This window comes from Crocuta crocuta, unplaced genomic scaffold (genome assembly GCF_008692635.1).
Source record: "Crocuta crocuta isolate KB4526 unplaced genomic scaffold, BGI_CrCroc_1.0 scaffold384, whole genome shotgun sequence".
Taxonomy (NCBI): Eukaryota; Metazoa; Chordata; class Mammalia; order Carnivora; family Hyaenidae; genus Crocuta; species Crocuta crocuta.
The window spans coordinates 651,217-664,253 of record NW_027532182.1 but is presented as its reverse complement, the minus strand read 5'-3'; the positions used below and the strand labels follow the sequence as shown (position 1 = coordinate 664,253).

Here is a 13,037-nt window from a genome sequence, read left to right as displayed (position 1 = left end):
TCTTGCCACCTATTGATTTTGCCACTGTTTAACCTCCATTATGCCTTCAATGCTGGAAATCACACAAAGATCCATTGCCTCTGTGAGGCTCAGGGCCAAGGTGGGACGACTAGGAGAGCTACCTCACTGTTGCTGTCTACTGAATCGGGGCTCCTGGTCAGGACAGCACAAAGAGCCAAAGGGTTAGTTGGATATAGGGGACTGGGGATAGATACCCTCAAAGGAAGTAAAGCAAATACACAATCAGTCAACAAGAATTTCGTGAATACCTCCTTGTGCTTAAGTCCATGCTGGGTGTTTTAGGGGCCAATCGGTTTACAACTCTTGTCCTTACTTTCAAGGATCCTGCCAGTAACCTGGGATGCCTAAGAAAACTGGTATCTCTTCAACTTAGATTCTACCTCTTCCAGAGGTAACAAATCATAGCATGATGGTGAAGCTTGTAGACTCTGGAACATCTGCCTAGGCTCAAATTCTGTTTTGTGTTCTACTAACTGTGTGATATTGGACAAGTTACTTAAACTCTCTATGCCTATTTTCTCATTAGAAATTTTTTTTTAAATAATAATAATGGTGCCTATGTTGGAGGAATGATGTAAGGACTAAATGATTTAATTCATGTAGCATGGCTAGATAGTTCCTGGCACTTAGTAAAGACCAGATAAATGGTAGTTGGCTAGATAGTTCCTGGCACTTAGTAAAGACCTGATAAATGGTAGCAATTATGATTATTCATTGCAGAAGGGCAATGTTACCCTACTTGGTATGGTAATGCCCAAAGGTCAGCAATCTTGATCAACATCTACATTTCTCTCCAGAGACCATAATGGTCGCCATTTTGAGAATGTACTCTGCACCAGAAATCATAGTAAGTCCTTCCAGATGAGGAAACTGAGGCTCTGAAAATTTCATGTCTCACCTAATGTTTGCCAGATGCCACGAGTTTGTGGTCATACACACTCACTAACAGAACACTTTTCATTCTTAAATGTTTGAGCCAATAGAACATTTGAGCCAAGTAAAATTTCTCCAAAAGACTCTTTTCTAAAAATAGTATTGGGGGACTAGAGATAAGAATCCTGATCCAAGACTCATCCATTTCTCCATCAGCCTGCAAATCTCTCTTGCTAGTGGCATCATCTATGAATTTACCTCAATGTCATTTCTTCGCTGTCGTGTTTTCAGCCTACACTGCCCACTGGGGTGGGTGGTAAGGGTGGCAGATAGAGGGAGAGAAGGTAGGACTCCAGAAACGCTGGCCCAGGTTAAAGAGGGCAAGTTCAAGGAAGAGCACAGAATCTATTACATCTAGTAGGAAGAACTGGGGAGGAGCCTCGAGCCCTATGTCAAGTGGCTTGTCTTTGAATTCACGTCCATGGTACATGCATGTATTGAGTGTGTTCTTTGTCCCAAGAGCCATACTAGGTACCAGGAAGTCCACAAGGTACCAGAATTTCCACTCTACAGTGAGACAGAGTATGTCTGCAACGACCATAAGACCCAGGGATCTTGAACCAACAGAGAGGTTAAGATCCCCTCAGAAGGCAGTGCTGAGGCCAGAGCAATAGGAGAGAGGCTCAGGCCGACCTGAGCTCCTCTGTCTACAGTGTGATTTTAACCCTGGAGAGCTCTGAGTTCAACACAGGCTTGGGCACCGTGCAGCTGGGTGACACCCAGCAAGCCTGGGACCTCTGTTTCTTCATCCTGAGAAGAGAGTAGTGATAGCTAATTCCCAGCGTTATTATGAAAAATAATCACAGTAAGACAGGTGAGCATTTTAGCACAATGCCTGACACATGATAGATGCTCTATGTGTATATGATTCTATCCTCTCTGACCCCACACAACCACCCCAGGAACACCCAGACACTGGTTATCACAGTAGTTAAAAGGACAGGCTTTGAAGGCAGGCAGGCTGGACTAAAATACTTGTTCTCCCATTTATGAGCAGTGTGACCATGGGCAAATTACTTAACCTCTCTGTGCCTCAGTTCTCTCATCAGTAAAATGGGCATAGTAAGTAACCCTCTCATCAAAGAGTTGTGAGAATTTAAGAGAATGAATGTATTAAAAGACAAGCTGAGGCATATGTAAAGTTTTCAAGTGTTTGAGTAAACACGAACTCTAATCGGGCATCGCCAAACTGGAAGTAGTCAGCCGACAAGAGCTGGAGGAAGGCCTTTTATAGAACAGACGTGGCAACAAAGTAAGGAAATTATTTGATAGGCTACAGTTTAAGCACTTGCCTCATTTGGGAAAGGCTACTTGGCTGTTTGTGATTGATGGTTTCTAAATTTCTTTTTTTCAGATACCAGCGCATTCATAATCGAGTCTAGCTTAGGTTTCGGTTTGCTGACACAGGCCACCAACCACGAGAGCCACTGAGGTCTAGTGGCCTCCTTGTTTAATTACTTTGACAAATCTAACAGCACACAGATAATAGAGCGCACCCTTATGTAGGGCTCCAGCCACCCCGCAGGTTTTAGTTCATTTAATTCACACGACCCTGTAAGTGATGTATTCTTCTTTCCCATTTTTCAGATGAGGGAACTGGGAGGACAGGATGTTAAGTAAGCTTCTCAGACTCACTCGGCCAGCAGGTGGCCAAGCAGGGACTCAAACACAGGAAGTCTCCTTCCATAATCTGGTCTTAGTCACTATGTTGCTCTTACCAGCCTAATTAGTGTGACGTTGTGACTGCGCAGTTGACACAGCCTATCAGGAGGATAGGCTGGATATTCTAAAATGCTCTGCACCTCCTTCTGCTCTCCTCTTCCCCATCCCCAGCCCCCACCTCTTGTCCTTGACTGACATTCATAATACAGTTTTTATGCACTTCGTGTTTGATGTTATCTAAGATCTCCACTCTAATCAAATTTTGGTTCAATGTGATAGTTAGACTTAATTAGAGTCAAATTCCTCTTTTATTTTGGTTTTATCTTAATCACCCCCTTTATCCACTGGCCCAGAAGCCTGTAATTTCACACACAGGCCCTCGGAGATGCCATGTTATACATTCAGGACCATGAGACAAGCAGAGTTTGTTGTCACACATATCTACTGCCATAAAACTCACTCTGAAATAGTCGAGCTGAGACAGCATAGGAAAAAGAAATGTAATTCCTCCAGGGGATTCTTTTTTTAAAAACAACAGCGGAACACTATGCTTTGCTTGCAAAGCTCTCCGCTGAAAAGAGTGTGTGCGCACAGGTCCAAACGTGAGAAGCTTTCAGAAACCAGTGACAAGATGGGAAGTACCCAACGGCAGGGAATATGTGGGACCATCTCATCCCCTAGACACCAAGGAGCAAGACTCAAACCACAGAATGTTAGAGCTTAAAGGATTCTCAAAGACCATCTAATCCATTTCTTTGCAAACTCTTTTTAAGTGCACATTCTTTTGTTCAAATGAAATCTTACCCTGGAGAGTTATGTAAAAGCTGAGGTGCCCTTATTGAATCAGGGAGGAGAGGTCTAGAGCCTAACCCACGGGCGCCCCCATCCTCCCATCCCCAGCAGCCCTTATGGGGGCTCCCGGGAATCCCTGGGGTTTCCCAGGAATTGTCCGAGTGAATTTGAAAATCGCTATTCTAATCCAAACTCCTCCTTTTACCATGGGAGGAAATGAAGCCCAGAGAAGCTGCCCAATTTGCCTGAGGTTACACAGCAAGTCAGTGGCCTTATCTTCCTTTGACAGTTTTTCCATGACATCCTGAGCCCGCCAATGAACAGTCTTTTGTTTCTCCAGACTGTACGTGTGTTTGTATTTGTGCATTTGTACCCATGCCCAGGGTTCCCAAGAAAACCTAACAAACCAGTCTCTGCTTTCCCTTTAAAGCTTGGAGTCTGCAGTTTGGACAGTGTCTTGGCTGCCCAACTGTGGAAGCACAGGGCAAAGAAGGTATAGCATTATAAATGCCTCCCATAGACCATCAGGGACACTGTGTTTCACAACCTAAAGGAGGTCAGGTTTCTGCTCTCCAGGGGAGGTACTACGAAGCAGGGGTTGTCATTGAGACACCAGAGAACTGACAGGCAAGTCAGGCCCCCAGCCTAGTAGCTTCGGACACCTGACTGGGCCACTAAACCTCTTTTTCCATCCATCTGATTGGGCCACTAAATCTCTGTCTGTAAGGGGAAGGGGAAAGGGAGAAAGCCGCCACTTGTCTCATTGCATTTGAAGATGTTAGAAGTCAGATAAGCTCCTGTGTCTGATGCTTTGGGGAGAGAAGGTGGAAGAAAGGCCCTGCCTGAGTTTTACAGGCTGGCCAATGCGTTCTTCGCGTTGCAAGGCTTAACATTGGAGGAAATGGTAGAAGAGAAGGTGGTTTCGAATGGATGTGCTCTGTCAAGGGAAATAACTCACAAGGGGCTTACTCAGCGCTTCCCCTGCATTACCTCACGGGACCTCCCCCCCAGCAGCCCAGTGGGTAGGTACTGTTGTTTGCCTTAGGGCCAGTTATTAGCGAGCTTGCTAAGTTATTCAAGGTGACACAGCTAGGAAATGACGAGCCTAGAATTTGAATCCCAAACCATCTAGCTGCAAAGCCTGTGTTCTTAACCAGTGCCCCATCCTGCCCTTGCCCCCCACCCCCAGTGTGGGGGTGGGGAGGTGGGAGTAGAGGGAATGACATGGTATACAGAAGTGCAGGACTCCGCCAGCCCAGAAGGGAGGCGGCAGAGACAGATACCAGGGCTGAATTTCAGAGTTTCCCCTCCAGCTTGCATGAACGAGAATTCCCAGCAAACGCGCTGCACACTGCACACTCCCCACAAAGCTCCCAGAGGCAAGAATTCTCAGCTTGTTTACTGAGTCCCCTGGAAAGGGGGGGAGGGAGGGAGGATGGGGGCGGGCGGTGAGCTGGGCACAAAAACAGGATAAAGGTAAACTTTCTGCATGTGAGAACCATTCCCCCCCTCCAAGGAGCCATGTCACACTGTATGTCACCGTCATCAAAGGGGCTGTGCGTAAACCTGAAAAACCAAACGGACCTGTCTGTAGGTGTTACTTATATCACAAGGCTACAGGTGCCTTTATTTCCACTGTACGCTGGTGCTGGGAGCGCCTGCCTTCTCTTGCCTTGAGAGCCTCCTCTTTGGACCTAGTCACCGCTGTCCTCACGTAAGCACCTTTTCTTTGCTCTTTTGGAAGAATTGTAAGGGGTGTCAGGGCTTAGAGGCTCGGGCCAGGGCCTGGATCTGTTCATCTTGTCTCCAGCCCCCCTTGCCAGTTCCATCGGTCACAAAGTCTCCTGGGAGCTGTTTGACTGGGATTTCAATGCTTGCCCGAGACAGTCATTTTTGCCTCCTCGGGCTGTGTCATCAGCCCCTGCTAGGCACCCCCACGTGCTCTGGATTGTTTGATTAAACCAAGGGCGACTAGTAGAGAATATGTACAGGCACTCAGTTCTCTACCCTTTCCTAAAGCTGTCTTTAGGAAGGGAAGCTAGATTTTGCACCAAAAAATATTCAGCTCCAAGGAGAGCCTACCATCCCCCCGTCTAAACTTCTTTCGCCATTGGCCTGCTCATGGCTCCCCCTTGATACAGAGGAGAGAGCTGCTTTATTACAGTTTGGGGCATTTTTCAGGAATCTGTCTGTACATGATAGCTTAAAAGAAACCCATTGTGCCCTCTCCCACCACCTCAGTATAGACCACTTCCAGAAAAGCAACGCTTAGGGTTTTTCCACTGTATTCTCAGACCTTTTCAAAGACTGCCGGTGTGTGGTTCATGTGCATTTGCCCTCTGCTGGCAGCCACCGGTAGCACAGGCCCCCTTCTCCCCTGAAGTCCGGGTTCCCGCGTTTGGACGAACTTATGAATTTTACAAACTGGAAAGGATGTCCGAGGTCATAAAGTACAACCTCTTCAATTTACATATTAGGAGACTGAGGCCTAGAAAAATAAAGTGATTTAGGAAGACAGCTTCGTGTTTTAGTCTCAAGGCCCAGGGTGGGGGGCTGTTTGCTCCTCTGAGTGAAAGCTTAATTCTTTGTCCTCATGTTGTCTCTAAGAAAGTTTTCATAATACAAGGTCTTCTAGGCAGGCACTTTGACAGCTACAGCTCTGTTGTCTTTTTTTCCCCCAGAAGTCACCAGAGTAGCAATATTTTAGATATACTGACGACAGATGATTTTCCTCCCCTCTGGGACAGGAAAAAATCTATTATGCCTAGACCCCTGCATATATTATCTGATTTTATTAAATCCTCGGGACATCATGAGAATTGTGTGTTAAAATTCCATTGAAACAAATGTTTTAATGTGTATTTATTTTTGAGAGAGAGAGAGCAAGTGAGCATGAATGGGGGAAGGGCAGAGGGAGAGGTTGACACAGAATCTGAAGCAGCCTCTAGGCTTCCAGCTGTCAGCAGAGTCCGACACGGGGCTCAAATTCACAAATCCCAAGATCATGACCTGAGCCAAAGTCAGACATTAAACCCACTGAATCACCCAGGCACCCCTAAAATCCCATTTTAAAGGTAAAGCATTTTAAAGATGAGTCCAGAGAAATGCATGGGTTTTTATATACTGTACCTTGTATGAAACAAAAATAAAGAATTTTGACAGGCTGGGTAGTAAGAAATGTGGCCCAGGTTCCTCACCCTTGTGGGTGGCAGAGAGAGAATCTGACCCCCAGAGGATTTAATCCAAAGCTGATGAGCTTTGCATTGGAACCCACAGTAAACCATGGGGCTCACCTTCTGCGGATCTTTGCCACACTTTCGGAAAAACAACTAAGAATGAACGAACTAGCAAGCTCCCAACAAGGAAGAGGAAAATGAGGAGTCACTCAGGAAGACATGAGCAAGTCTGTTCTCGCAGCTGCTCTGCTTTCTCCCAGAACAAATATTCCAGAACCCCAGTTCTTTAACAGCAAGTGTCAAAATAGTCCAGAGTTTTCCTCCGCGTGTTCCTTCTTAGGAAGCTCCAAAGCATGGGAAATTGACCGTGCCTTGCCCCCAGGCCTTAGGGCCGGGTGGACACTTAGGTGTCGCCGAGGCTTTGGAGGTGGAAAAACATCTTCCCAATGAGACTGCCCAGGTGGTGGGATCAGGGAAGGCCCTTTTTTCCTCCCACCCACCCCCTCCATGGTTTCCACCTTCGTGGCCTTTTCTGCCTGGTGATGTTTTGGTGCATAAACAGCCAATGTGTAGATGCTTAATTGGGTGGATTTTTGGTCACATGCCCAGAGTAAAGTTGATGATCTCTGCCAGGGTCAGGAAGGAATTTTCCTCCTCTGGCAAACTGGCCAAGCCTGGGTGGTTTGCTCCTTCCCCTCTCTCTGGAAGGCTGAGCAGAGGTGCCTGGTTGCTCAGGGCATGGGCACCACACCTGTGATTGCTGCCTCTGACTCCTGTGGGGGCGAGAAGCCCACAGGCCTGACCCTCTGACTGCGCGGACCCTCCCTGTGCACATTTGGTGAGTGAGCTGGCTCTCAGAAGGGCTAAGAAGCCACTGGAGGCACCGGGGATCTGAGCCCCTTGCTATCACTGTGTCATTCCAAAAGGCACCTGCGGCCAGGCTTTCTCGTGCATGGAAGGGAACCCACCTGATTCCCTCTCCTTGTGTGGCTTGTGCTTGAGCCTTTCCTATGTACTAGGCAGCTACAATGGTAGTTGGGGGGGAAATCGATTCCAAAAGCTGTGGGTGTATTGATGGGCAGTGGGTGAGGATCCAAAGTGCTCAAGGGACCTGGCTGGCCCAGGCAAAGAATGTCCAGAGCCCACTGCTACAAGTAGTGGGCCTAGGCGGGAAGGGAGAATAGGAAGCTGGGGGGACCTGGCAGAGCCGAAAGTTTAACCTCCATTTGTTGTGGTTGGATTTTACTCCAATCTAGTGAGCTTGCTTGACCACAGTATCCTGTATAACCGACATATATGCATATGTGTGTGCGTGCACATGTCTGGATGTGTCGGTCCCTTCAGGTGGGTGCCTGTGGAAAATCACGGAGCCAGGGCACATCTCAGCTCCCCCTCATCAGTGTGTTCATTTAGTGAGTGAAGAACGGAGGCACAAGAGGTGCCCCCCCACGGCCCCCCCAGTCCAGTGTTCTTTCTGTGATGACAAACCAGCCCGCACCTCAAAAAACAAAGCTGTGTGGCTAGAACAGCAGGCCCAGCGCCCTCCTTAGATCTCCTCTCTTGTCCTGTGGTTGACTCCTGGTCTAACCCAGTGCTTCTTAACCATGTTTTCATTGTCGTCCCCACTAAGGAGGCCTTTTAGATAACGTTTTCATAGTCATTACCACCGCATTACCACCCCCCCCATAGATATCGTTTGTGTTTATATATATCGTTTATGTACCGTGGCCCTTTAGAGGACCATGAGACATGGTAATGTCTAAGATTTATTTGGACCCCCAAGAACCAATTTTTCCCATCTGAGGTCAATAGCACCCCCACTGGGAACACATGGTCAAACTTCAAGCCTGGGCCAACATATTGCTGGACTTCAATGTACTGGTTGAGAAATGGGGCTTCAAAATAGCTGTTCTTTCCCCTTACCCCCACCCAGTTCCACTTACACGAAAGAAATCTTAAGAGCCAAAATGTTCAATTATTGCAAGGACTTCGAGGGCCTCAGAAGCTGGGCCACTGCATACAAAGTAGTTGCTATTCCTGAATGCTCATGCCTAGTGCATGCTGGCTAAGTGGTCAAAGTCTTTTGTAGAAAGGCCAGGGTTAATAATACTCCTTCCTACTGTAATAGCAAAAAATAATTTTTAAAAATAAAAATGTGATGCTCTTATAAAAAACACTTTTCCAAGAAGCAAGAAATAATTACAGAAATAAAATAGCCCATGGTACACCCGAGAGCCCTTTAAGGAAACTTAATGGATATAATTTGTCATAGAAGGTATTACCAAAGAGAATCAGATCTGATGCTGTGTACAGAAGTAGAGGAATTGCAGGGCAAGTAAGTAGGTTGGTATCAAAAGGAAAAGGAATCCTTAAAGGAGGTAAATCTCCCGTTGATCAAAAATAGTCCTTATTTTTTATGATCAAATTCAATTTACCAAATGACTTTTGAGGTGTAAGTGAAGACGTGCTGCTCACTGCTGTTGTGTTTTCTCATCTGGAAGATTTCTAATTGATAGGGAAGACCTGGGGACAGTTTTCTATTTTCTTCCATACAGAGTACACCCCTCCTTTCTCCAAACCTCCCCATGAGGGTCATGTCAGAGGTCAGCCATCTTCTTCCTCCGTTTTCTGACACTTTACCTTTAGCCCTCACTTAGGGGAGCTTTTCTGAGGTTGCGTCCAGAATGCAGAAGGGGCTTTGGGCTACAGGAGCCCCTACCTCCCTCATACCTCCCACTCCCACCCCGCTTCATCCCACCCGCCCTCCTCCTGCTCAGGATATAAAACCAGCCAATCCGTGGGAAAATCAGAGTCCAAACTCAGGCAGCCTTGACCTCTGTTTGCTACGGCTCCCAGGGGAAGATCCATGAGCTTGATAACCCACCAAGCAGATTAACCCTTTGTGGGCATAAAAAAAGAGGCTTCCCAGTGAGGTCTGGTTATTCTCTAATAATGGCCCAGAAAGGGTGCCAGAGTGTGAGAATTTGAACTCGGTTATCTCTCTGTTCTTTGTTAATATCCAAATGTTCGTGCCCATTTGATGAAGATAATGATGGTATATTTTCAAGCACCCCCAAAGAACTGGTCTTTGATTCTGAAATCACACAATCCCTGCCCTTCTCGGTATCAAGGTCCCTTTGATAAGTAAGTGTGTTAGGGTTGTGTCTGTGGGCAGATGTGACTGAGTGTTACTAGAAAAGAAAGCAAATGAGCCAAAATTCAGAAACCTTAAGAACTCTCTACAACACTACTGACACCCAGTAACCGTATGACCTTGAGCAAGTTACATGAACTCCTTGGGCCTTAACTGTCTCACTGTACGATGATGGGCTAAAGGGAAAGATTGGACTAATTCTGGACTTTTCAACATGTGGCACTCACACCACTTAATGATACGAGAGATAGATCTGGTCACAGGTAGGAAAACTTTCACTTAAAGGGCCAGACAGTATTTTAGCATATAAAGGCCAAAAGGCAAAATCAATTGTATTAGGTAGGTACTTACATAACCATTTACTATGTAACTATTTACAACTGTAAAATCATTTTTTAGCTGTGGACCATTCAAAAACAGGTGGTAGGCTGGAATGGGCCTCTAAGTTGTAGTTTGCTAACCTCTGATTGAGATGGTGCATCGACCAACGGTTTTTATTTCAATGTCTTTATTTTTATGCACGTTAAATGGATACTGACTTTCCATTTATTACAGTGATACTAACTTTTCCTTTTCAATAAATGGATTTATGTTAAAACAGAAAGGGAGTTGACTTTTTTAATGGATTAAGTAAATTATTGAGATGGCAGGCAAATGACTGAAGTTTGTGAAACATGAACTAGATGATTAATAAGCTTCTGGCCATCTGAAAATTCTAGACGCTTCATGTCCCAAGACCTGGCATCCAGTCTTTGTTTGGACCCTTTCCTACCACCTACGTGATCCTGAGCTGCTGGGTCCCCTTTGCAAAATGGGAAGAGAAGCACCCTATCTCACCAACATTATTGTGATAATCAGAAAAGAGAAGTCAGGCAAACAGATTTTTCTAATCCACCAAACATGAATTCTTTTTTTTTTCCCTAAAATGTGGGAATATGGGAAGCAGCAAACTTGAAAGATGAGACCAGCATTGGGCAAGAATGCACGTGAGTGAGGGCCCCAAGCCCATTCCTTCCTGCTCCCTTTCCAGCCTTGACCAGACACCTTCTCCCAACTCTCCCTAGTCACCAGTGTGGGCAGGGAGTACAGCCCTGGGTTTAGGTTCCTGACTTCTTAGATGGGCAAACCTGAGTTGTCACCCATCCTCCACCATCTGCCAATTAGCTGGCATGGGGTATGTTCCCTGAAATCTTACAGCACACATCCTCATCACTTAGAGAACCACTACCAGATTCTGTCTCACAGTGTTTGTCCTGAGACCATGAATAATGAATATAAAGTAGTAAAATGCTCGGCACAGAGCCCAACATGCAGTAAGTGTATGTTCCAATTACCACAGGTCCTTGCTCTCTTAACCAAAACCCTGAGGCTAGATGTGCTGCATAATTAAGAATCCTTTGGGTATTAGAAAGGTTTCCAGTGTAAGTACTGCAGAATGCACAACATTCCTTCATAGGAATTGTATGTATTGTATGTATCCTATGAATATTCATCAACTAGAATAAGTAAAACTATAATTATAGTCATGTATGTTTATATATGTATAATGTGTCACTTATATACATGTACACGTATACCTATATTTAGTGTAAGTTTTCTATACCTTATACGGATGTATGGATATAATATATACATAACCCAACATAAAACTCTTTAACNGGGTTGTTCTGCAGGAAAATAAATTTGTACCCAACACACACACATACTTTCAATTTCAGAGCTCTCGGATTTCAGAATTGTGGGTAAGGGTTTGTGGGTATATTAATGTATAGCAATTCTTGCCCAACTTTCAGAAGCATATCGTTACACAGTACAAGCCAGAGTTCAGGGGCCAGATATGAGCCGGTAGGAAAAGTAAAGAAAGAAGCAGTATTATATCACAAGAGCCTCCATCTTAAAACCTGAGCTTTGCCACTTACTGGCCATGTTACGTGGGCAACTGTTTTTTAGCCCCTCTGCCTATGTTTTCTCATAGATACACCGGGGATAGATGTGCAGACCTCACAGGTGTGTGGCAAGGATTGAATACCATCATTGTGGCAAGCACTTAAGGGGCACCTGGTTCCTAGGAGGCTACATGTTTGTTATTAAAACCCAAGTGTGGGGGGCACCTGGGTCGCTCAGTCAATTAAGCATCCGACTTCAGCTCAGGTCATGATCTTACGGTTCATGGGTTCCAGGCCTGCATCGGGCTCTGTGTTGACAGTTGGAGCCTGGAGACCTGCTTTAGATTTAATCTCTCTCTCTCTCTCTCTCTCTGTCCTTCCCCCACTTGCATTCTGTCTCTCTTTCTCTCTCTCTCAAAAATAAATAAACATTAAAAAAATTTTTTTAAACAAAAACCAAGTGTGCCAGCTGGGGGCTCCTGCTGGGTGGCCTTCGTCTGCCTCCTCACAGTCCTCTCCTGCTGTTGCAGGGTGATGTTGGACTCAGTGACCCACAGCACCTTCCTACCCAACACGTCCTTCTGCGACCCCCTGATGTCGTGGACTGATCTGTTCAGCAATGAAGAGTATTATCCTGCCTTTGAGCATCAGACAGGTACGTACGTCCAGAGAAGCCCATCTGATCTGGGAGGAGCAGGGGCAGGAGGTGGCGCTGGCCCCCAGGAGGCGGCAAGGCCACCTAGGGGCCTGAAAATGCCAGTTCTCGCCAGCGTTTAGGCAGAGCACTGGAGGAGGTCTGGGCGGCAGGAAGGACAACTTCTGCAGGAAGAAAAGCACTGGAAACCCTCACCCCAACCTCCTCCCAGCTCTGTGGGCTTGGGGACTCCACTAACCTCTTCGAACCTCATTTTGCTAACAGATAATAATGCCAGTATCTTGGAGTTATTATATTTAAACAATGTAGTGGAAAGAAACTCTTAGCCCGGAGCCTAGTACACTGTGATTGCTTGATTATCATGGTTTTAGCTAACATTTGCTGAATCCTAGCACTATTTCACCCACCAAGCACCCACCTCATCCTTGTAGAAGACCTATGAGAAACAATCAATTATTGTTTCTATTTTATGGATGAAGAAACTGAGGCACAGAGAGGTTAAGTGACTTGTCCAAGGTCTTACGGTTAGTTAAGCTTCACTCAAGTTGACTTGAGCACCTGTACCCTTAACTCTCCTACACGGTCATTTTAGGAATGATATTACCCTATGGTTATTGATACTAATGTTAGTGGTTTTCTCTGAGCTTCTGTTTCTTTATCCCTAAAGCAGAGATGATGAGAATCGCTGTGAGGATTAAGGGAGCCAAACTGTGTAAAACGTATAGCTTGGCACAAAGCAAGTACTCAGTAAACACAAA

At 45.8% G+C, this 13,037-nt stretch overlaps 1 protein-coding gene across 1 annotated transcript in view; it reads left to right on the top strand.

Moving 5' to 3' along the window:
- Nucleotides 1–5,042: 5,042 nt before the first annotated feature.
- Nucleotides 5,043–13,037, top strand: part of ELF5 (E74 like ETS transcription factor 5) — a 30,042-nt gene continuing 22,047 nt past the window's right edge. Inside the window, exons 1-2 of the mRNA XM_077777481.1 lie at nucleotides 5,043–5,122; nucleotides 12,155–12,279. Coding sequence (XP_077633607.1) covers nucleotides 12,159–12,279 — 121 coding nt within the window. The 5' untranslated portion in view covers nucleotides 5,043–5,122; nucleotides 12,155–12,158. The remainder of the gene's footprint in view (nucleotides 5,123–12,154; nucleotides 12,280–13,037) is intronic.